General features: G+C 43.9%; 2 protein-coding genes across 2 annotated transcripts; both read right to left on the bottom strand.

The window, feature by feature from the left end:
• Positions 1-13,830: 13,830 nt before the first annotated feature.
• LOC118588670 (putative olfactory receptor 2W6) lies at positions 13,831-14,824 on the bottom strand. The gene is given in 2 exon segments (XM_036195234.1): positions 13,831-13,887; positions 13,889-14,824. Coding segments are annotated over 2 exon segments (993 nt in total).
• A 9,413-nt stretch (positions 14,825-24,237) lies between these two features.
• On the bottom strand, positions 24,238-25,185 carry LOC118589727 (putative olfactory receptor 2W6). Its single transcript, XM_036197254.1, has one exon. It carries the CDS (start codon positions 25,180-25,182, stop codon positions 24,238-24,240), a length of 945 nt encoding a protein of 314 aa, XP_036053147.1. The 5' UTR covers positions 25,183-25,185.
• Between the last annotated feature and the right edge of the window lie 373 nt (positions 25,186-25,558).

Below are 25,558 nucleotides of genomic sequence, written 5' to 3'. Positions count from 1 at the left end.
ATATTGCCTGTGACAAGCTAGTATATGGATATTTATTACCGAATGATTTTCTTGTAATAGCAAGAAAATTGGTGGGAACAAACACCCACCAATAGAGGTGGATAATATTCACGATTATGTATCCAGTGAACGCTGCATAAAAGCCAAATAGAAAGAGGTTTATAACCTGGGGCCTGAAATAGCCTAGATATACTATTAAATGGAAAGGACAGAAGACTACATGTGCACGTTGCTTAAAGCCTTGGTGTCTTGTCTTTTTGTTGAGACTATTCCCATCTGTCTTGTGGCTGCTGTCCTTGCTGGGTGCATTCTGAGTCCTTATGCCACTCCCTGTGTGCATTTCCTAAACATGCTTTTGCTTCCACCGTACACACCAGTGGCTCTCTCTGGGATGGTCACAGTCCTCCCAGGCCCCCTTGATTCTACTATCTGCAGGGCTGGGAAGTTCCACCATCCCCAGACAGACCTTTGCTTGATGACAGGCCAGGAGAGGAAGATGCACACCCAGTAGCTCAGGCTGGGGTCCTGTCGTGGGACTTGCCCTCTAGGGCCACCCCAGGGAGCAATGGAGCCCTGGTCTGCAGGACCGTGTATGGCCCCTCTCCCACTGGATCTCCATTCTCTTGCCTGTTGCCTTGGGCACACATCCTTAAGGAGTTGCTGCCTCACAAATTCTGTTATAATTTCAAGAGAGACCCAGTGCCTGCTTTCTGCAGCATGGACCCCAACAAACTCTTGGCCCAGTTAGTTCCATGGAAGAAAGCAAGAGCCCCTCTCTAAACACAAATTCAGAGAAGAGGAGGAAAGGAAATCAGCTAGGGCCTCTCCCATCCTCATTGCTGCAAACTGCAAGCAGGTTCTGAATGCAGGTGTAAGGCAGGGCAGGGTGTAGTCAGTCTTACCAATTGGGTGATGGAACAGTGAGGATCAGTTAGAAGTGGTGGATGATGTGGGCTGGAGAGATGGCTCAGTAGTTAAGAGCACTGGCTGCTCTTCCAGAAGACCAGGGTTCAATTCCCAGCACCCATACAGCAGCTCATAACTGCTTGTAACCAGTTTCAGGCGATCTGACACCTCCACACAGACAAAACGCAAATGCACATGAAAAAAAGAAGTGGTGGATGATTCCATTACCAGAGAGACCAGCTCCGTGTCAAACTCATACTCACAGAAGAGGAATGCTCCAAGAACGAGGAACAAGGGAATCTTCAGAGCAGGCCAAGGAAGGGAAGATCGCTGACTTTTCTAAAAGATTCTCCTTTGCAGCCATCTCTTCACAAGTACACATCCCACTTTTGGATGACTCCTGGGAGTAGAAGTGGGCCCAGAGGAGAGCTGAGCCTCGGGAGCAGCACCCTGGGGGAATGGGAAGGGACCCTGCTTCTGGCTTTGCTTTTGTGCCACCTTGGGAAAGCCCACTTGTCTTGGCATCCTCAGCTGCAGGGCTCTCCATTGTGGTTAGAACTGTGGGCAGCTGGGGGGCACATGTACAGATCATAGGAAAGACAGACTGCCTTTCAATCCTGTTCTCTTCCACTTGCTGTATGACCCCACCCCCCATTCCTAGCCCAGCATTTGTGTCCTGGTGTCCAGCTGACCAGGGAAAGGAAGAAAGATGCTGTGAAGCCAGTCCCACCTGGGGTCACTACCTGGAAACAACCCATCTGTGAAAGGAAGAGCCTGAAGGCCGAGGAAGTGTGGCCTTCCCAGCCTACCACACACCAGCTCTGGTACACCTCCACAGAGCCTGGAACCTCCTACAACAGGGTGGGAAGGGGCTCATGCGCAGTATAACTGCAATCTATGACCACAAAAACCACGGATTGAGACCTCATAGGTTCCCTGAGACTCAAGCACTAACGGCTCTGGGTTCTGCCTGCCTCTGAATTCACAAACAACCTAGGAAAGGGGCCAAGTGCGCAGCTCCTTTATGGCCCTGCCTTCCCAACAACTGGCCTTCCTAACCAATCATCCAGAAGCCTCCACTACTCACAGCAGGCTTTGTTCAAGAGGCCTGTCACTGTGGACTGACCACTCAATGCCTCTGCTCTGTGGGGCAGCAGTGGAATCTGAGACCCTCTCAAGACAGTAAGGGAAAACAAAGCCCACTCAGAACAAACCGGGGTGGAAAGAGGTTCAAGAAAGAAGAGGAAGAAGCAGCTGTATTTTCCTGGCGACCCTGTGGGGATATCAGCTCTCCAGAGGAGGAGCCTGAACTTGAACTTGGACTATTCCATCTCCTCAAGGCCTGGCCAACTGTGTGGATCTTAGGAGGAATCTGTCTTCAGTGTCCTTGTGATGAGCTCTAGGGGACAAGACCCCTGCATCCACCTGAGCTGTGGCTTGAATCAGATGGCTCTGGGAAGAAACACTTTCCCCTGTCTCCACTGTCACTCCTGGCTACCTATTAGTTCCCAAACATGGGAACAATTCAGGAGCTGACTGCATTTGATGACAGCAAAACCTGCTCACTGACATTCATGGACTATGCTGTGTTTCTGTCCTGTAGTTCTTGGCACTAAGACCTCAGCAAGCACTGAGAAGGAGCCATGGAAGCCCTTTGTGAGGGTTTTATGGGTTAGCTCTCAGAAGGCCCATTTTCCAGATGGGTTAACTGAAGTGCACTGGTTAGCCTCTCCTTAGTGTGAGAGAAACAGCCTAGGAAAGAAAACTCTGGTTCGCAGTCTTAGAGGTCACCTGTCCAGTTGCTCTTGGAGGAGACCAGCATCCCATCATTTTTCAGGACTCTGTGTTGGAATGTGTGTTGGAGCAGAGCTACTCAACTTACAACAAAGAATGAAAGAGGAGAAAAATAGGCTGAGGTCCTACTGCCCCTTTCAAGGGTAGTTGACCCCCCCACTTCCTAATGTCCTTTTTGTAGGCCTTACCTCTGAAAGGCTCCATAGGCTGGCAGTGAGCATGTTGGACAATGGGTGCACACAGTACCCCCAAACTTGGCCCAACAAGTTGAGGATGTCTCTACCAAGAAGAGATACGGGCTACTGTGGTGGGCTAAATGGAGGAAGAAAGGCGTCAGTCCTCATCAAAGGTGTGTCTGTCCTCAGTTCCGGGGAAACCTTCTGTATTCCTGACTGTGGAAACTAGTTTTCAACACTCTAGGATGCAATGTTTTCCCTCAGGCCTAGGGCCATCCACAGAGCCACCAAGATGATCCCTGCCTATCTCCACAGGGCAGGTCACTTGGGCAGCCATAGAGTCCCTGAATTCCTGAACACACAACAGAAATAGGAAACAAAGTGGCTTACATTCCTCATAGAAGTTTTAGAAACAGAAAAATACACTAGGAGATAGCCCATCACTTAGAAATACTCACCTTCTCCCCCAACATTTTAGAACAAATTTCAAACATAGAAAACAGTTGAAAGAATTGTACAAAGAATTCCCATGACATCATCTAGATCCCAGAAGACTCTCATTCTCCCGCCGTGGCCCACAGCTTTGTCCATCTCTGCAGGACCCTGCTCACTGTTGACTTGTTCTTCTCCTGCGCACAAAGAGCAATGGCTTGAAGGACACAAAGCACAGTGACGAAAGAGTGCTTGGCATTCTGTCTCCTTAGACATACATCGATTCCTTGTGTTGGGAGCCTGTGGACTCTCCAATTTAAAAAAAAGGTTTATTTATTTCATACCGATTTTATATGTATGCATTGTAGAATATTATTTTAAGGTGTATTGCTTTTGTTTATGTTGCATTTGTTTAACTCTGAGAAGCTGTGTTACTGTGCCTGTCTAAAACACCTGATGGTCTAATAAAGAACTGAATGGCCAATAGCAAGGCAGGAGAAAGGATAGGTGTGGCTGGCAGGCAGAGAGAATAGATAGAAGGAAAAATCTGGGAGAAGAAAAGAAGTAGCCAGAGAAGGAGGAGGACTCTAGGGGCCAGTCACCCAGCTACACAGCAAGCCACAGAATAAGAGTAAGATTTACAGAGGAAGAGAACAGGAGAAACCCAGAGGTAAAAGATAGACAGGGCTAATTTAAAGTTAAGGAAAGCTGACAAGAAACAAGCTGAGCTAAGGCCAGGCATTTATAAGTAAGAATAAGCCTCTGTGTGTGATTTATTTGGGAGCTGGGTGACGGGCCCCCCAAAAGAGCAAAAACAAACAACAACATGTATGTAACTGAGTATATACATACAGAAGCCTGCGGGAGCCATTGACTCTCTTGAAGTTACAGGTAGTTTAGCTATGAACTGTCCAGTGTGGTGCTGGAAACTGAACCCAAGTCCTCTAGAAAGAGCAAGTGCTCTAAACCACTGAGCCACCACTCCAGCCCTCTTCTCTTCTCTGTTTTAAAATCTGTGATAAATCATGAATAGTTTCCTTGTCAGGGGTGGGACTTTGGGGCACCTTCCCTTCTCAGTGCTGGGATTTGGAGTGGTTTGAACTTGGGTAGGATTTGTGCATGCTGTCACGGTGTCTGGGAGTTCATGTGTGCCAGTCCTGTTGTGTCTGGGTGATCTTTCTTCGGAGTCCTCATCATCTCTGTCTCTTACAGTCTCTCTCCTCTTCCACATGGGCCTGTAAGCCTTGCATGGAGGGCTTTGGAGGGAAAATCGGTTTTCTTTAGTGCAGTATCACTAGGTATATGAACCATATTCCACGGCAGGCCCCAGGCCCAGGAGGAGTTTGCTAACACAAAGCTGACTATGTTTTTGTATTGTGTGCTTTTTGTTTTGTATTTTTTTTTGGTTGTTGTTTGTTTTGTTTTGACCTTTGGGAAGGTGTTTTTGTTCTTATTTTGAGTGAGAAAAAGAATATGAAGTTGAGTGGGCAGGGAGCTGTGAAGGACCTGACAGGAGTTGAGGGGAATAATGTGATGAAAATACAGAGTATGTAACTTTTTAAATAAGAAAAGTAAAAAAGCATAATCAACTGTGAACTGCAATCACCTTTCTATGCTGCAGAGTACTGGCTCTTACCCCTCCTGAGCAACTGTGCCTTGGCCTCTTTCTCTCTCTACCTGAGCAGCCGTTACCCCGCCCCTTCCCTCTCTACCCTCCATCGTATCCACCATCTCATTTTCACAAATTTCAGAATAGGTTAAGACCATCAACATGTATTTCTCCAAGTACTTCAACACGAATTTGACTAATTAGAGGGAAACAATATCTTTAAAATCTTTTATGATGTCCAAGTTCCGATGCACAAATTGAAGAGACTGGGACAATAATGAACACCCTGGGTTAGGGTTAGGGTTAGATGAACCCATTGTCTGATGTCAGAATGGCCAGTTTTCCAGTCTGGCTTCCTATACCTTGTCACTTTTCTTTTTTCTGGTGAAAATAAAAATCACATCACCCTAAAAGAAAGTTTTAATACAAACCTTAAAAGTTGCATGCTTAGCCGAGCGGTGGTGGCGCACACCTATATAATCCCAGCACTTGGGAGGCAGAGCCAGGTGGATCTCTGTGGGTTCGAGGCCAGCCTGGTCTACAGAGCGAGTTCCAGGACAGGCACCAAAACTACACAGAGAAACCCTGTCTCAAAAAAGAAACAAAATAAAACAAAAACAAAACAAATGAACAAATAAAAAAGTTGCATGTTGTTGCAACCATGGGGTTGGTAGAGTGGGGCACTATGCTGGTGCTGAACTGCCTGGACACTGAAGAACTATTTCAGAAGTAGCACAATTGAAACTGACATCCTAGTATCTGTGAGACCAATTATTTACAAGCAAACCTGAATGCATTGGATGAGAACAGCCATACACACATGTACTGTTACAGACACAGACCCACGGATGTATGACATCTGCACTCATGAAAACACTACACAAAAGACACAAGGTTGTACCGCCACACTAGTGTGCATGGATGTACTAGCAGAGCAGATCATGCCCTCATTGTATGAAAACTACGAAGTTGCATGTTTGCAAAAACCGATGTCCTAAGGCAGCAGCATAAACAGATGCACAGTTACAACAAAGCAGATGAAGATACGTGTGTTTCTCTGTACACAATGGAACTGGAACAGCAGAGCCTATGTCTTTAGAAGTACAGCAGTATACTGAGATGGACATGTATATAGGAAAAACAAGGGACGCTCCAGCAGAAAGCATGAGTGTTTCTAGTCAGGCACCACACACAGATACACGGTAACAGAAGTGATAAAACATTTACTAGAAAGCAGCACACAAATGTAATGTTAAACCGGGCTTCACGGAGGTGGGACATCTGCATTCATATCGTACTATTGTACAGGAGACAGAAGGCTGTACCACCACATCATTGGACATAAATATACTAGTGGAACAGCTTACACTCTCTTAGTACAAAACAAACAAACAAAAACCCTACACATTTGAGTCTTTGCAAAACCCGATGTTCCACCGCTGCAGCATAAACAGATGTGCACTTAGAGCAGAGCAGATGGAGTACTTGTACTGTGCTGAATGTTCTGGACTAACACAGCAGCAATATGGTTTTAGGAGTCCAGCAGTGCACTGAGATAGACAGATACACAGGAAAAATCGGGAACGCTCCAGCAGCAAGTGTGGTTACCCTAGCCAGGCACCACACCCAGATGTCCTGTAAGAGAAGTGGTCACAGATTTACCAAAAAGAGGCACACATGATAATCTTAGCACAGCAGTGTACCTCGGTGTTAAAAACTGGTTCACAGGTTGAGCAATTCAAACTAATGTCCTCATATCTGTGAGACCAAGTATTTACAAGCACATCCCAATGCATTGTATGAGGACAGCCGTCCACACATGTATTGTTACAGAAATACACAGAAATGTAATCCTAAAGCAGGTCTCATGTAAGATGTAAGACTTCTGCAGGCTTGCAGCTACTGTGTAACACATACAAGGATGTCCTACCACATCAATGTGCATGAATGGCCCAGCAGCTCATATCCTCTTTTCATGGAAAGATTACACAGTTGCATGTTTGCAAAAACTGAAGTCCTGCTACTAGAGAGTGAACAGAGGTGCAATTACAGGAAAACTCTAAGCTCTAAGCATGCCGGACTAGAGCCACAGCACAGGCATTTTGAGGAGTACAGCAGCACACGAGACTGACACATACACAGGAAAATATTTAAGCCTGGAGCAGCAAGAACAGTTACAAGTATTCACAAAGCAAACACAGATGTACTACAACAAAAGAGATAAGACATTTACTAAAAAGCAGCATGCATGTGAATTTTTTAAAAAGATTTATTTATATATTTTGTATACAGCATGTATGCCTGCAGGCCAGAAGAGGGCACCAGATCTCATTACAGATGGTTCTGAGCCACCATGTGGGTGCTGGGAATTGAACTCAGGACCTCTGGAAGAGCAGCTAGTGCTCTTAACCTCTGAGCCATCTCTCCATCCTGTGAACTTTATTACATCAGTGCACTGGACATTTAAGAATAGTTCAGAGGTCAGGTCATTCAAACTGATGTCCCGGCATCTGTGAGACCAAGTGTTTTCAAGTGCATCTGAGTGTGTTGTATGAGAACAGCCAGGCATAGATGCCTGTTAGAGAAATGCACACAAATGGAAAAGTAAAGCAGAGCTCAGGGGTGCTGGATGTCTGCACTCATGGAACTACTGCACAGGAGACACAAGGGTGTGTGCTGCCACACCAATGCACGTCAGTGTGCTAACAGAATGGCTCGTACCCCTTTTTTGTGGAAAAAAAATTACACATTTGCAAGTTTTCAAAACCTGATGCTGCAGCATAAACAGATGTGCATTTGCAACAAAGCAGATGGAGGTGCCTGCACTGCTCCGATCATGCCTGAACTAGACGAGCAGGACATCTGTTATTAGGACTACAGCAGAGCATTGAGATGGACCTGTACACAGGGAAAAAAGGTAAAGGGACAGCAGCAAGAACAGCTGTACTCATCATACACCACACACATACACACACTGGAACCGAACTGATAAAAGATTTATTAGAGAGCAGCGTACATGAGAATATTATGATAGCAGCGCACCCGGATGTTGAAGAACCAGTTCAGAGGTAGAACAATTCAAACTGTTATCCTATGATCCGTGAGACCAAGTATCTACAAGCACATCTGAGCACACTGGAGGAGAACAGCTATACACTGATATACTGTTACCATGAAATCATCCAGGTGAGATAATTATTCACAATCATGGTGATTAAGTAAATTAAAAGTTTGGAGTCCTTTTTGATTAATGGCCAGACCAAGAGCAGCCTGTGCCACTGCCAAGTCTCTTGGTGCCCAAGGTCAGCTGTACATCGTTTTAAAAGACAAAGCCACAATTACATCAGTGCTTGATGTGGGGGTTACATTAGTGAGGGCTTTGGAGTGGCCTAGAAACATCTCCTTTCTTTACATCGCTCAGTAGTGTATTCCAGACACTACATAATATGTTTAGACCATGGTCAAGTTCATGGACTGTCCCAAAAAGCATTGCCAAGGTCATTGGGGGATGGAAGGCTGAGAAGCATGTAGGCAGACACAAAACAAAGTTGGCACAGGTACAGGATGGCATTTCCTTAGTCATTTCATCCCTCCTTACCTCCAATTTTGGCTAAGGGGTAAATACTGGGTCCTGAGTATCATTAGCTTAACTGAGGCATTTCTTTGTCTGATGAACCTTAAAAGACAATTTACTATCCAAGCCACACAGCATGGCCTATAAAAAGGAGTAAGGGCCATTCAGGCCTGTGAGGAGGGTTGTAAACTACGGGTTTGAACCAAACATTTTATGGTACCAGGAATTATTGTTGTCTCTTATCTAAATTATCTTTAATCTTTTGCAAAGTTTCTTTTTAATGTTTTTATAATCCTGTGGGATTTTGGAAAGCAATCTCCCCAAGCCTGTCAAAAGGTAACTTTAGCCTTGCTTGTGAGAAGGTTTAAGAGTTTTATGCAGGGTGGTGGTGGCACACACCTTGCACGCCTTTAATCCCAGCACGTGAGGCAGAGGTCCTGGTTCTATGAGTTTGAGGCTAGCCTGGTCTACAGAGTGAGTTCCTGGACAGCCAGGGCTACACAGAGAAACCCTCACTCACTCAAACAAACAAACAAACAAACAGACAAAACAAACAGATGAAAGTTGTATGAGATCACTTTTAAATACAGGCTCATTTTAAATACAGTCTATATTTTAAGTGTAAGTGTAGTCTCAGTCAGGATTTTCACAGTGTGGAAGGAGGTAAGAGTAAGGGAATAAGTAAATGGTCTAGCCTTACTAAGAGGGAATATATAACCAAACAGGAGCCCTGTTTGCAAGACAGTCTTAGCTTGAGAGGATCTGGTCCAGGCGAGCTGGTTTTCATTTCTGGTCCTGGTCTGGAATTGGCTTGTCATGGGAGTGATGAATCCATGCAGGGATCCTGTCAACCTGGACTGCAGTCAGCATTGTCAGGATGATAGTGTGAGGTCTGGGAAGGTGTCGGTTCTTTTTCTGAAACTTTTTGATGTATGCTTGGTCTCCAGGTCAGAATGAATGACAAGGCACCAAGGAAGGAACCAGAATGGTGTCCCGAACCCTAGAATGAACTACAGTCTGGACCTGTTGAAGAGGCTGGTGATACTTCAGAAAAACTAGTTAGTAATGTCGCCAATGATGGTCTCTTAAACCGGGTGAGGGGTGAGGGGAGGGCTCTTAAACATAATCTCACAGGGAGGAATCCTCCCTTCCAAGGGGTTATAGCTTGCCCTAAGAAGGGCCGGAGTAAAAGGCTGGGCCAATTTTCACCAGTATTTAAAATTAATTTAGAGGGGGTGGGCTTACTAGTCAGGTTCACGCATTTGGCCTCTCCAGAGCTCTGAGTCTGTACATGCAGTGCGACTTTCAGGTTACATCTAAGACCTACTGACGCTTTGGGCTATAGATGAGGTGAAGGCAGGCAGGTCCATTATCTGATTCAATTGACAGGGCAGCCAGAACCGAGGAACAATCTGATGTAACGGAGTTCTGGCCACTCTCAGAGCAGTCTCCCCTGGGTACCAAGGCTCTTCCCCACCCTGGCAAGGTGTCCACAAGTGTAACAGATACTTAGACTTCTTCTCTGTGAAGCTGCCTTTCTATTTTTTACCGGGGCTAGTTCTCTCAAATGGATTGAGAGGGAGCAGAGGAGGGACTGGAAGGAGAAAAGGAAGGGGGAAATGATGTAATTATATTTTAATTAAAAATGAAGTCTTTTTAAAAAAGAATATTTACCCATAAAAATAATGATTTATGTAATGACAAAATATATGGGGGTATCCCAAAATACCATAGCACATTTAAAAAAGATTAGAGATATCTGAACAGCACTGTATTTATTAAACAAGTGAAGCTGAGTTTAAAAACTTCAGACAATTTTTTAGCTTTAAGAAAACTGGGGTTGGGGATTTAGCTCAGTGGTAGAGCGCTTGCCTAGCAAGCGCAAGGCCCTGGGTTCGGTCCTCAGCTCTGGCAAAAAAGAAAAAAAAAGAAAAAAGAAAAAAAGAAAACACACAGAAGCTGGGAGAAGACTCCACCATTAAGAGCACTGACTGCTCGGCCAGAGGACTCGGGTTCAGTTCCCAGCAGCCACATGGTGGCTCAAAAGCATATGTAACTCCAGTTCCAGGGGATCAGTGCCATCTCTGGCCTCCACAGGCAACAGCCAGGCACTGACACACATGCAAATAAAACACTCATACACACAAAATATGTTTTTATTTAAAGTAAAACAAAAAAAGGATGATGACCGTGCACGTAGTAAAATCAGTGTACACCTTTAGTTAAAACTCCATTTGGAACATGTCCAGAAACTCCAATCATATTTAATGGTTAATCTTAGTGAAATTATTAAGCATAAAGCCTTTATGGTGGAAAAGAGTGGATTAATGGTTCCCTTTGTTTGGAAAGCAATGGGGCAGAAAGAATCTTGAAGTAGAGCCATTAAACCACTCACCTATTCTTCTTTTCTATGTTATTGTAACAGTTATATTTATTCACTGAAAAAAAAGCACTTCTTTTTAAACCAATCAGTTTCATGTACATCTCCTAAAGCTAGGCTTTCTGGGTCAGCTCCAGAAGCTATAGCTTCAGAAATTTTATTAGAAAGAATTAAGCGTATGCATTAAAAGTTGTAAATTAAATTTTACACAGTGGAAACTGCTTGCAATTTTGTGACAATCTTACCAATATTGTTATAATGAATACTCCAGACGTACAGAAATTGGAAGAATTCCATGAAGAGTTAGAAAGTTGCTAATCGTATTTTCGCAACTTTGGAAAAAAAAACGGCAAGAAAAATGTTCAAACGCTAAAGGATTTATTTCAACATAACATGAAATGTACTGTAATGCAACGCAGCCATTTGACCCAGTCCGCAGAGACAGGTAAGTGAAAAGCCGCTTCGAGAAGATGGTGAGCAAGTACCTGATCATAAGCTCACCGTGCCCAGTAGATACGGAACAAAGGTGGCAAAACCATAAATGGAAAGAAAAGCAAAAGGAACATCAAGAAAAAGGACCCTACCAGTTTGCCTTTCTTTAGCACTAGTTCTCAACCTGTGGGTCGTGACTCCTTTGGGGCCAAATGACCCTTTCACAGGGGTCACCAAAGACCATTGGAAAACACAAATGTTTATACTGATTCATAGCAGTAGCAAAATTACAGTTATGAAGTAGCAGCGAAAATAATTTTGTGGTTAGGGGTCACCATGACATGAGGAACTGTATTAAAGGGTCGCATCATTCGGTAGGTTGAGAACAATAAATAACTCTAAGAGACCGGACAGCAGCAGAACAGTGTCGATGACCTGACCCCTCCCCACTACACTACTCACAGATTTCAGCCTGTAACAGACTAGTGGCAAGATCCTACCTGGGCAAGCAGCAAAGGTCACACTGTTTGAAGAAAAAGCCATTTGAACATGAGAAAGAGATAGGACAACTGTATAACCTAAGGAGTTTAGGGGTTTTGAAGAAAAGCAAACCGTGCTGGAGCACAGCTCAGTGGTACAGCTCTTAACTAGCACGCACAGGACCTTGGGTCAATTCCCCAGCACTGCAAACAAATACCTGCATAAATATTCAAACACGTGAATCTCGACAACTTTTTGGAAATTGGTAAGGAAGATTAAAGACTACTAGTCAGAGGTATCCAAACAGGACTGAGACAAAGAGAGGAGACAGACAGACCTTAAGAGCTGATTCAGTTCAAAATCCATGGGACAGGACAGAGGCTAGAAATGAGGTAAGTCTGCATCTAAGTCCAAAAGAAGACTGCAGAATTTCCCTCTTCCTTCAGGGGGTTTCCTCTTTTGGAAGAGGCCCACACACTGTAAAAGCATAGTTGGCTTCACCTAAAGGCTGATAAGTGAAATCCCAGTCTTAGCTGCAAGGCTGCCCTTACAGCAAAACCCAGCTGGATGTTTGATCAAACATCTACGCCATATGTCCTCACCAAATGGACATACAAGATCAACCATCTCAGAGACAACATCATTTCCGGAAACCATAAATACTTAACTGTTCATTTATTTTACAATATAAGAGCATGAGGAGGAGGAGGGGAGGGAGTCTGGATTTGATCAGTACACACAGAATTTATGTACAGTGTGTAGACAGCACAGTAAACGCCACTGATGGGAACAACTCATGTATTCATTTAAAATGTTAAAAAGAAAAGAATAAAAGACATTTTATTTGCAATCACAACAAAGCCAAAGATTCTCTTTCTGTTCTTCACTGTCAATTTTAAGGAGAAATGTGAAGTAAACTATGACTTGTTATTTGGTCTTAAGACAGTCCTACTTCATAATTGTCCAAAGGTGAGAGATGAGCTGAAAATGTTTTTTTTTCCCTCATGATTAGCATCATCATCACCATCACTGCCATTGATACATCCATCTTTGTTCATCCTAGCTGACCTTCCTACATAAGCAGCTGTGACCTTGCTCTTGTGCATTTCCCGCCCACATGCCCCCACATCACTGCTGTCCTGAGAGTTCTGACACTGGGTTTTTCCCTGATGCAGAAGCACTGGTTCTTGGCAGCTTGTTCCAATGGGAGCTCTAGAACTCTAGAGTGCAGAGGTCAAGTGCTTGTCTAGGGTGTGCAAGACCCTGGCTTCCATACCAGCACCACAAAAGATAAAAAAAGAAAAAAGAAAAGGAAAAGAAAAAAAACAAATAAACATAACCAAACCAAACCAAAACCCAAAACAAAGCAACAAAGCTAAACATGGTAATCCAAACATTTGCAATCCCAGCACTTGGGAAATTAAGGCAGGAGAGGCACTGGGCTCAAAGGCAACAAAAGAGGAAAAAAACAAAAAGCACATTTGTCATATCAAAATACTGTGCTGACTCACCCCAGCACCAATCAACCCACTCTGTTTTCGGCTACTCTAGCACACTTTGAAACGCTTGCTGCGTTCATTATACTCATTTTGTGACCTATGCATGGCCTGTGACCTCAAATCTAAAATAAGCAGTGCTTTTAGTCAAGCGATTAAGTTGTATGTGCCGAGCTGGGAGGAGGGTTGGTTGGTGACAGCCTGAGGGAGTGCTATGTAATTTCCACAGGGTGGAGCAATAGAGCTGGAAAAGTGAGAAGGAAGTGGGGAAGAGCAAAGGCTCTGTCCTTCCCTCACCAATACACAGCACACACATTCTGCCGTGCGTGCGGTGTCTCCTGCCCCTTGTAGCAGACTGCTCTTAGCAACTCAGCACCACAGGTTAGCTGCAAATCAGCCATTATCTCCCCTGTGTGCGGAAACAAAGCCGGTGCCTTTTTCTGTCAGTTTGTCGTCTTTTGCAAGAAGCCATATCCCCCCTCGATATATATATCACTGATCTGGGGCCCCAAGCTACAAGACCCCACATGTTCACCACCGTCAGCATATTGCTATGGTTCTGAAACAGATGAACACTGAGGTGAGCTCCAGGCCCCATCAGTGCCCTCCAGTGTCCAGCAGGCTTCTATCTTTCCCAAGGACCTTCAACATGGCCGCCTTCATGTCTTTGTTTCTGAGTGAGTAGATGAAAGGGTTCAGTGTGGGCGTCACCAGGCAGTAGAACAGGGTGAGAAACTTGCCCTGGTCCTGACTTGCCACGTTCCCAGGCTGCATGTACATGTAGATAATGGTACTGTAGAAAAGAGACACCACCACCATGTGTGAAGAGCAGGTGTTGAAGGCCTTGCGCCGACCAGCTGCAGACTTGATTCGCAACACTGCAGCAGCAATGTAGCCATAGGAGACCAGGATCATGGTGAGAGGCACCAGGACAATGGGGATGGCCAGGAAGAAAGCTAGGCCTTCTACCCGGCTTGTGTCCACACAAGAGATTCGGATGATGGCTGGCATCTCACACACAAAGTGGTTGATACGGCGATGCCCACATCGCCCCAGAGACATGGTCAATGGGGACATCAGTATGGAATTGGCAATACCACTGAGCCAGGCAAAGGCTGCCAGCTTCAGGCATAGCTGTGGGTGTATGATGGTCAGGTAGTGCAGAGGCTTGCAGACAGCTACAAAGCGGTCGTAGGCCATCACTGACAGGAGAATGCACTCAATGCCCCCCACAGACAGGAAAGCAAAGAGCTGGATGACACACCCTATGAAGCTTATGGTCTTCCGTGGGCCCCAGAGGTTAACCTGCAGCTGGGGAATGCTACTTGTTGTGTAGCAGAGGTCGAGAAGGGACAGGTTGCCGAGGAAGAAATACATAGGTGTGTGCAGCCGAAGGTCCACCAGGGAAAGGAAGATGATGGTTGAGTTGCCTGTGACGGCCAGCAAGTAAAAGACCATATTGACAACAAAGAGGACCATCTCCAGCCTGGGCCGATCGGAGAAGCCCAGGAGGATAAAGTCCCCAGAGCTCTCATTGTTCTCCATCAGCCGTGACCTCACATACCTGTTTAGAAAGCATGACCCCCAAGTATTAGAAAATAGCCAAGTTGATTTGGATACTAACAGTCCCCAGCAGGGACACTTTTCACCATACCACCCAGATTTTAACTACATGCTTAATGCTTGCCTGTGATGTGAAGTCCTGGGAGAAGATGTTTGTCTGCCATGGATGGAAGCTCAAACTCTCTCCTAAATAGTGCTCTAGTCCAGTCAATTGAAAAGGAGCTTTTGTCGATATTTTCAGAAATAAAGTCACATTTTAAAAATCACTTTTGTCTGCCTTCTAACATTGCAGTGCTTTTTTTTTTTTTTTTTTTTTTTGGTTTTTCGAGACAGGGTTTCTCTGTGTAGCTTTGCGCCTTTTCCTGGAACTCATTTGGTAGACCAGGCTGGCCTTGAAGAACTCACAGAGGTCCGCCTGGCTCTGCCTCCTGAGTGCTGGGATTAAAGGCGTGTGCCACCACTGCCCGGCTCACAGTGCTTTAAAAAATCTTGATATAATCACCTGAACTTGGTGAAAAAATTGTTTTGAATAATTTGCTTGGATCTCCCATTTCCTCATCCCATGTCCTGTTTCAATTATCATAGATCAAAAACAAAATAAAACAAAAAACATTGTTCTTTGTTCTTACAATCTTGCGCTATGAATTACAGGTTAGGGGTTGGGGATTTAGCTCAGTGGTAGAGCGCTTGCCTAGCAAGCGCAAGGCCCTGGGTTCGATCCTCAGCTCCACAAAAAAAAAAAAAAAAAAAAAAAGAATTATAGGTTAGACAGGAAGGAGGCACAGCATAACAGCATAACAAATTACTCACAATAACTATGCTTCCAGAAAACTAAGAGCCCATGGCCCTCAATGTTCTGGCCTCCATGAAGTTAATGATTTAGTCTCATCTCTTGACCTTAGCAATTCAAGTGACATTGCCTAAGAGACCCGAAGCATCTTTCATTATCTAGAGTTTTTATGAAAATCATAGCACATAGGAAAAAAGAAGCAAAATACCTTGTAAATATGAGACTAGTTGGATTTTCAAGCTTCCTGAAGCACCTGCCGGCAGTCTGCTTAGGAATACCCCATCCCTGCAGCAGCACCCTCTACTCATAACAACCTGCATCTGTAAGAGCCGTCAGAAGAAACTGAGTCTGGGATTGAGCTATGGCAACCGGATGAGGCCCTTTACAGAATCATCTGTCTAGTTAAAGGCGATTAAAGGTGAGCCAGGGCATTTTCCCAAGAGAAAAACAATTGCCAAAGGTTGAAGTACTCCCAGAGATGGCTCTCAGTGCTTGGCCTTTCACCCGAGAAGAGTTGCAGCCATGTCCTTGGGCTGCAGAAGCCAGCACTTGTCTTCCCACACATCCCAGATGTTGCAAGCCAATAGCCTGTTACCTGTCTTATGTTTACACTCCACCACTCCTTGGTTTCAGTTTTAGAAAAGAAAACCCAGTAATCTAATAAATGGAAAGTAGATATGGTAGAAATTAAATATCATGTGTTCAAAGATGCAAAAAGAAAGCTCTTTGGACCACATTCTTTAACTGAAGGTCAAAGACTACTTTCTTGGCCCAAGAAATGCCTTTGATCTATGGCTTACTGGTGAAAACCTGGCTTCAAAATCACTGGAGACAGGTTTTTATAACAATTTGTCAATTGTCCAAGGCACTCACAGAATACTTGTGATATAAATAAATTAATAGGTTTAATTCACTACCAGTAGTAAACCTCATATTCTGTTAATGCTTATAGCAGTGTGTAGCATAAACGGAGAGCTGCACAGCCATTCATGTTCAGGAAAAGGTGGGGACATGTCTATGGTCCGTACCATGCTGCTACAACTAAGTACCTAAGAACAGGTGATCTGTAACGAACAGAAATACATTTGGTTTACAGTTCTTTCCAGTCTGGGAGGCTTGGGATCCTGAGGACACACTTGATGAGTACCTTTTTGCTTTGCCATCCCATAGTAGAAGGACAACAGAAAGAGCGGTCAGTCATTATTTTATTCAGAACTCACCTATATGATAGCTACCCACCCCTGTGATAATAGCAGCACTAACCTAGGGCTTCAGGAGACACTTTGTGACCTACTCACCTTTCAAAAGTACCTACTCTCAACACCTCTGCACCAGGCAGTCAGTGTCCAATACGTGAACTTTGGGGAACAGAGTCAAATTATAGCAGTAGCTTTGTGGGTGACAAAATTAAAGAGGGTTTTCTGAAGAGAAAAATGACTCTCTGTTGATTGGAAACCTAGCTGAACAGCGAATATCTAGAGAACAAAGACAAGAATGGTCCAAGGAGCTGCTTGATCAAACATTGGTGTTTGCTAGCTCTGGCCCGGTAAAACTTAAAAATGAGGAGAGAGAGAAACATTGATTTTCTCCCAAAGACTGACCTGGAAGTAAGTATTCAGCTGTTCAGGACATGGTGAACACACTGTGTTAACTGCAACAAGCAACCTTCCCCCACTACAGAAGCAATCACCTTCCACTTGCTCCCTGGAAAGGGGGTGACACAGATACCCTGTCCCCACCCTAGTATTTCTTTCTCATACTGAACTGGGGAGACTTTTAAAGGGTTCAGACTCTTAGGAAATCAGGAAGCTCCTATGGAGTTCTTCGTAAGATGCTGTTATTTACAATATTGAATTCCCTGGGTCCCTTCCTCCCATTCCCAAGAGTTGGAAGGACTAACTCAGAGAAACAACTCTCTGGAGATTTTTTTTGTAGTGGGTATAGAGAAAGGTAATTAATTAGTCTCAACAGTAAGTTCACGTAAGATACATCCCTTGAAATGAGCCAAACTCAGAAATGAGAGGAGAAATCATTTCTCCTAAGAGTATTAATTGTTTGTTAATAGTAGATTGGCTGAGCACCTCTTTTGAGTTGTTAAGTCATTGTATTTAGTTTCTCCTGTCCTTATGCTACATTTCAAATTACAAACTGTTTACAGAATGATCCTTAATTTCAACCCAATCCTCCTCAAACTGAGATCTTAAAAAACTCACAGGGCAGAAATGCTTGTGGAAGATTCTTATCGATATCACTCAAATACTGGCAACAGTTAGAAAGAAGACTGACAGAATAAACAAATGACATTTTGCAAATGTGTCCATATTGTTGAAATGATCAAGAAAATGTGAGCGTAGTTTGAGTCAAACAGTGACGTGAAGGGATAGAGTTTTTAAAATGAATAAACACAATATGTATTTTTCTAGTAAAATTAGAAATAAATGAGGTATCAAAATAATATAATGAGTATAAAACAAATGATAAAGGTTAAAAACATTGAATAAATTTGAATTTCATTACAAAAATCATTTCTATAAGTGAGGGCATAAGAAAGAAGTCACGCCTTTAATCCCAGCACTCAGGAGGCAGAGCCAGGCAGATCTCTGTGAGTCTGAGGCCAGCCTGGGCTAACAAGTGAGTTCCAGGACAGGCACAAAGCTACACAGAGAAACCCTGTCTCGAAAAACAAAAAAACAAAAAACAAAAACAAAACAAAACAGAAAAGACTGCTGCCTGGTTAGAGAGGTCTTATTGCAGGTAAGAGAGAGAACAGCCAGAGGCATGTAGGAGAGTCCAGAGCACAGAGAAAAAGAAGCAGACTAAACATGGCCAGGGCTACTGGAGGAAGTGTGACTAAGGACTGCAGGTGTCTGGAAGCCAGCATGGGCTTTGATATGGAACCACAGGTATTACTCCAAGTGGCCCTTTCTGGCTGGCAGAAACCCATTTCACAGGTTCCTGAGAAATGCTGGTTGTAGCACTTAGAAACTCTTCTATAGTCCAACTTGAGCTGAGCCAAACCTGTCACTTCTGGACATAAGCGCTGCCTTTGGTTTCCTTTGGACCGACAATTTCCACCTCACATAAAACAGAAACTGTCAGTGATTCACCAGAGTTTTGTTGTTCCAAAGAGACTTGATTAGCATACAAAGTACAGGTTTCACTATGACATATTCATACATACTTGTTTTGGTTGTTCCTTCTCCCTGCTCCCACATTCCCCCACCCTACCCCTTCCCTAAAACCTCCACATCATCTCTCATGGTCGCCCTTCTGCTTTCATGACATAAATCCACTCACTCCTACATAAATGCACACATGGAATAATTAGAAGCTCAGACACATATGAGTGAGAACATGCATTATTGTTTTTCTGAGTCTGAATGACCTCGCTTAATGTAATAATTTCTATGTACATCAATTTTCCTGAAATTTTGTAATTTTGGTTTTCTTCATAGCTGAATAAAATTCAGTTGTGTATATGTGCCATGTCTTCATTATCCATCTGACCACTGATGGACACCTAGGCTGATTTTCTTTCCTTGCCTTTGTGCATAGTGAATGATTAATGTGGATGTACAAGAATCTCTGGGGTAGGATGCAGAGTTCCTGGGCTGGGTATATGGCCAGCAAATGCCATAATGAAACCCACTGCATTGTATTTAATATTAAAAGACTTTAAAAGAACATCAATATATTTTAAAAATACATTTCAAAGACTCCTTCCAAAGTAGTTCATTAACATCAGTGCTCCCAAGCCCTGACTCCTACCCAGCATCGTTCACATCGACTTCTGCTCTCAGGTATGGAAATCAGGGAGTAAAGAGGAAGAGGAAGAAGTAAAACCCCAGTGTGTGTGAGTTCATACTTGTCAGGTAGGAAATCTGTAAAGGCTTGATGCTTTTTAAAATTTGCTTTATTGAGGTGTTACATACATCAAAATTCATATTTTTGTTTTGCTATGTTTTTGGTGTTGTTTGTTTGTTTTTGTTTTGTAAGATAGGCTTTCATCATGTAGCCCTGGCTGTCCTGGAACTCACTTTTAGACCAGGTTGGCCTCAAACTCATAGAGATCCACCTGCCTCTGCCTCCTGATTATTGGAATTAAAGGTGTACACCACCAGTGCCTGAAATTTTTCTAGTTTTTTTTTTTTCTTTTTCCCTTTTGGTTTTCTCAAGACAGGTTTTCTCTGTATAGTTTTCACAGAGCTCCGCCTGCCTCTGCCTCCCGAGTGCTGGGATCAAAGGCATGTGCCATTGCTGCCCGGCCCTTTTCTAGCTTTAATATAGCATTTTTATTAGTTTCTTGAGAATCTCATATGCACGTACTTACAATGCATTTTGATCAGATTCACCTCCTTTCCCCCTCCTAACTCCCTCCAGCTTCTCATCCATTTCCTTCCACCCCTCCCAATGTGTGTGTTCTCTGCTGCCCCCCCCCTCACCCCCTTTCTCTCTGACCACTGAGTCCAATTAGTGCTGCCCATATGCACATGAGTGTGGAGCCATCCTCAGGAACATGATTGCCCTACAAGGGGTCCTACCCTTAAAGAAAACTGACCCCTCCCCTGCAGCCATCAATTATCAATAGCTACTCAGGTAGGGTGGGGCTCGTGTGTCTCTCCACTCCATCCTGAAATGTTTACTACTTTGGTCTGGTGTCTACTAGCTTCCCAGCCATGGATTCCTGGTCAGATTTACAGTATCTTATCTGGCTTATGTTCCTCTGTGATGTGAGCTTTAATCCAATAACGAATCAGTTGGTTATCCCCATAACATTCCTACCACTATCACACCATGTGAATATCTTGTCAAGATAGTGCACACTGTAGCTCACAGGGTTCGCAGGTGGTTAAGTGTGTTGTTGAGGCCCACTCCATGAGATGGGACCCATACCTGACACTGCTGTTATGGCCAAAATCTTTCGATTAGAGTGGTCACAGGCCTAGGGGAAAACCCATTGCTATTATTCTGCTAAAAGAACATGGCATTAAATGAAGGCTGCCTCAATCAACTCTCAAGAAGGTTGTATCAAGAAGAGAAGCTGCTTCTTGTGGTAGATGGATTCGCACAGAAACCCACAACTGGACAACGCAAAGAGTGTAAGAGACCTTGGAGCCCTCAGTCCTAAATGGGATGTCTTCATCAAACCCCTCCCCTCAAGACTACAGGGAGCTGTGCAGAAGAGAACGCAGAAAGATTGCAAGAGCCAGAGGTGATGGGTGATTCCAAGGAAACAGTGTCTTCTAGACACAATAGGGCTGGTACATATAGGAATTCACAGAAACTGTAGCAACATGCCCAAGATCTGCACAGGTTCAAACCTATAGTGGTTCCAGCACTGAGATGGGGCAGTGGACACAGGCTCCCATCCCTAACCAAGGAACTATGTGCTGCTGATATCTCCTGGCATGGGAAAAACCTGTTTTCTCCAATGGAGTCTCACAGGGTATATCAATCACAATTCAGGGCAGGCCTAGGATCAGGAGTAGTTAACCAGCACAAAATGAACTCAGTGGTATTATTTGTGGACTCTGTCTCATTTTGCTTTGTTTTGGGGTTTTCTGTTTTATTGGTCTTTTGCTTATTTGCTGGTGGCCATTGTTGAAGGAGAAGCAGCTGGCAATTGAAGTTCAAGGTGTCAACCCACCAGGAGGAAACTTGGTTAGGCAAGGCCTTGAGACCACAGACCCTGGAGGAATGTCTTTTGCTTCTGCTGTGCCTTTACATGTTTGCTGCTGCCATCTTTCTCTGGTATCTGGCGTGGTGTGAGTGGATGTGGGGAGATCCCCACTGCCTGTAATGTAGTGTGTTTATCTCAGGGAAACATTCCGTTCTACTGGGCATTTTTACCTGAAGATTATTATGAAGATGATTTCTTCCTAAACTGTACTGCCTAATTGATAATAATAATGTTGGTTTATACAGAGTTTTGATGAATAAAAATATAAACAAGGAAGAGTCACATTGCTACAACACATGAGTTTCTTTTGAGGAGCTGAATAGATTGTGGCTTAGGTTAATGATTAAGGAAAACAGTTGAGTTCCAAGAGCCAGGCTGGCTCAAATTCCTTTTATCTTAATGCTGAGAGATGTGTTCACAGGTTCCAAAGTGCATCATTAGCGGAAACAAGGCCTTAAACTAACTTCAGGTTAGAACAGATGTTTGGATAATAGATTTGAGATGTAAAACCCCAGAAAACAATCTGAAGTTCACAAGGACACACAGCTGAATTATAGATTCATTAGGTTAGAGTAAAAAATACAAAGCAGCCCAATTGTTGCTAGCTGACGAACTTTCCTTGCTAGGTTTGATTGATGATCAAAGGTGATGATTAATTATTTATACCCATTCCTGCCCTTGATCTCCTGATATAAGAAACTATTGATGAGTAGGTATGCACCCCAAAGATTTAAAGTAGAGCTGACTGATTGTTTTTATGTATAAAAGATTAGGTTTATGATTCCTTTAAGATCCCTTCCCTTATAAGATTACCCTTCAGGATAAATAATGATTCTTCCTTTGTAACCACAATATGAAACCTGCCAACAAAAGAACCGAGGAAGAAAAAAATGCTCCTAAGTAAAAAATTACTTAGATGTAAATGTATATGGGTTATTGGGGTGACTTTGTTTTTAATCTTGTAAGGGAGATGAAAAATGTCTTTACCTGTATTCATTATAATCATTCACTTGAAAAATAGAATGTAACCACATTGTGATTCCTGTATTGTCTGAAAGATTTTGTTGAAGTATATTAGCTGTAGAAAAAGGTATGCTGTAGAAGAAATGAGGAGAAAAGAGAAAAACAGAAAAGAATAAAGAAGGAAACCATCAAAAGAATGTGAGTGTCTTTTTCCCTAACCCCCTCAGATAAAAAAGTCAAGTATGAGCTGATGCTGTGGATTTCCCTTTGAGTCCTGTGCTGCTTGGAGGTTGGTCCCCCAGGCAGTGATACTTATTTATTTTCTATTTTTGTTTTGTGGGATTTTGTTGTTGTTCCTTTGTTTGGTTTGTTTTTGTTTTTCAAGACAGGGTTTTTTCCCTGTGTAGCTTTGCTCCTTTCCTGGATCTCACTTGGTAGCCCAGGCTGGCCTCGAACTCATAGAGATCCGCCTGGCTCTGCCTCCCGAGTGCTGGGATTAAAGGTGTGCACCACCACCGCCCGGTGTTCCTTTGTTTTAAGGGAGGGAGGGAGAGAGTGGGGGGAGCAAACATAAAGTTCAGTGGGTGGAGGTGGGGAGGATTTGGACGTGGAGGGAAAATGTGAAAAAATATACTGGATTCAATTTTTTCCAATTAAAAAAAGAGAGACTGTTGCTTTTGCTGAACATGGTGGTACACACCTCTAATGTCAGCACTCAGGTGGCATGGTTGATGTAGAAAGTTTGGGGAATTCTTGGAAAAATGTATGTTAAAAATTCTGACCCCTCCTGGTGGTGGTGGTGGCACACGTTCTAGGATAGCCAGGGTGGTTACACAGAGAAACCCTGTCTCAAAAAAAACAAAAAAACAAAAAAAGAGTTCTGGTCCCCAGCCAAGTTTTGAAAATTTTATGGATCATAGTAAGTTCTACTTCCAGGATGCACTGCTTTTTACAAGCTTGGTCCTCAGTAATTTTTGATGGGGGTGATAATCAATGCAAACATAGAACTCCCTTTGGAGAGGGAGATTCATAGCTGTTTATGATCACCTGCTTAGAGAAACCAACGTTATCAGTTCTGAGTGTGTGTCCTTCGCTGTGGTCAGCCTTCTTGGAGGCACTCAGCTATGGAAAACATCAAGGGGGAAGGTGCAGGTGACCGAATCAGCAATTCCTATCCAGACAATAGCTTAAAGGGCCAGCCCCTCTCACGGGGAGCCTACCCATGCCCAGCACAAAAGGCTATGATTTTTACTGATGTTGATGTCTTCCAATCTGAAAAATATCAGTCATAAATATGGCAGCTTTGAGCAAATGCCACATGTGTTGTGTCATTTTTTTTTATGTCCGCTACACTGTGTGCAGGCTGTTTAGTGTCTTACTATGATTAAAATAGGCCTGTAGGTGCCCTGCCGTTGAGGATAGTTGCTAGGAGTAAAGGCATCCTAGAGCAACGCCTGCAGATGGGGGAAGGTACTTCCCGTCCAAAAATGCAGGGTTGGCTCAGTCTCGAACTCAAAGGCATTTTGCTAGTCTTCTCTCCTTGATCACAAGTCTTCACGCAGTTACCCACACACCCAAGAGAGCAATGTAACTCGAATCACCTCTTCAGGTTGAGCATCCTCAACCTGAAAGTTCAAAATCTAAATTTCCAAAACCCTAAGCTTTTTGAGCACCAACATGACACTTACCGTAAGTGGAAACTTTCACCTCTGACCTCATGAAATAGACCCTAGGCAAAGCACAGGTGCACTAAAAATACTGTATAAAATTACTTTCAGATTATGTATAAGGGATATTTATGAAAATATAAATGAACTTCATTTTAGCTTAGGGGTTCTTCCCCAAGTTACTTCATCACATCCATGCAAACACATTATAACAATGATCCAAGGCAGCCCTAGTCTCAAGGACTTTGGACAAGGCTGCTATGGCCACCTTGTGCTGGTCAAGTGTTCCTCTCACTTAAGCGTCTCCAGCCCCTTTCTCCCGTCCTAGGATCTTCCTCACTGCCCCCTTCACGTCCTTGTTCCTCAGAGTATAGATCAGGGGGTTGACACTGGGGGTGACGATGGTGTAGAAGAGGGTGAGAAATTTGCCTTGATCTTGGGAGTAGCTGTTGGCTGGCTGCAAGTACATGTAGATGATGGTCCCATAGAAGAGTGAGACCACAATCAGGTGGGACGAGCAGGTGTTGAAGGCCTTCCAGCGTCCTGCCGTTGACTTAATCCTCAGCACTGCGGCGGCAATCATACCATAAGAGAGAAGGATGAGAGAGAGGGGCACCAGGAGCAGGACCACCCCCAGGACAAAGGCACAAGCTTCCACAAGCATAGTGTCTTCACAGGACATGGCAATAAGGGCAGGCATCTCACAGAGAAAGTGGTCCACCCTTTGATGTCCACAGCGGGAGAGCTGCATCGTCTGAGGACACATGACAAATGAGTTTAGGAAGCCACAGCACCAGGCAACACTCACCAGCTGTAGGCAGAGACGTGGATGCATGACCACCGTGTAGTGCAGGGGCCGGCAGACAGCCACATAGCGGTCATAGGACATGACAGCCAAGAGAACACATTCAGTGGAGCCCAGCACCATATAGATGTAGAGCTGAGCTGCACAGCCATGGTAGGTGATGCTCTTGTCTGGTCCCCAGAGGTTCCACAGCAGCTGGGGAACAATGCTTGTAGTAAAGCAAAGATCCAGGAAAGATAGGTTCCCAAGGAAGAAGTACATGGGCATGTGGAGCCGGGAGTCTATGACTGACAAGAAGATGATGGCAGTGTTGCCCACCAGAGTTAGGACATAAAAGACTAAGATAAAAGCAAAGAGAATCATCTCCAGTCTAGGCCGGTCAGAAAACCCCACCAGGATGAAGGCCTGATGGTAGCTCTCATTGTTCCTTCCCATCACCTTTACCAGCTGTTATGGAGAAACAGCATAAGAATGAGATAAGACAGTTATCTGACCCTCCTTTCTTCTGTAGCATGCTCTTAACTAATATGCAAAGTTGTGTAACTGAAGAGAGGGAGAGAGGACTCTGCAGTTGCCCTTTGGAGGAAAAAAAAGTGTATAAATAATGACAAAGAAAGGAGGAGAAAGTGAAAGTCCATTAAAATAATATTTATTAGCTGGGTGGTGGTGGTGCATGCCTTTAATTTCCAGCACTCGGGAGGCAGAGGCAGGTGGATCTCTGTGAGTTTGAGGGCAGCATGGGCTACTGAGTGAGTTCCAGAACTGTTACACAGAGAAACTTCGACTCAAAAAATAAAACAACAAAAATAAT

Source organism: Onychomys torridus, chromosome 8, assembly GCF_903995425.1.
Source record: "Onychomys torridus chromosome 8, mOncTor1.1, whole genome shotgun sequence".
Classification (NCBI taxonomy): domain Eukaryota; kingdom Metazoa; phylum Chordata; class Mammalia; order Rodentia; family Cricetidae; genus Onychomys; species Onychomys torridus.
The sequence above is the reverse complement of the archived record's forward strand: the minus strand, read 5'-3'. Positions and strand labels throughout refer to the sequence as shown.

What these genes read in the sequence shown, in the direction of transcription:
- LOC118589727 (XM_036197254.1), bottom strand. Translation starts at nt 25,182, where the DNA reads ATGGGAAGGAACAATGAGAGCTACCATCAGGCCTTCATCCTGGTGGGG.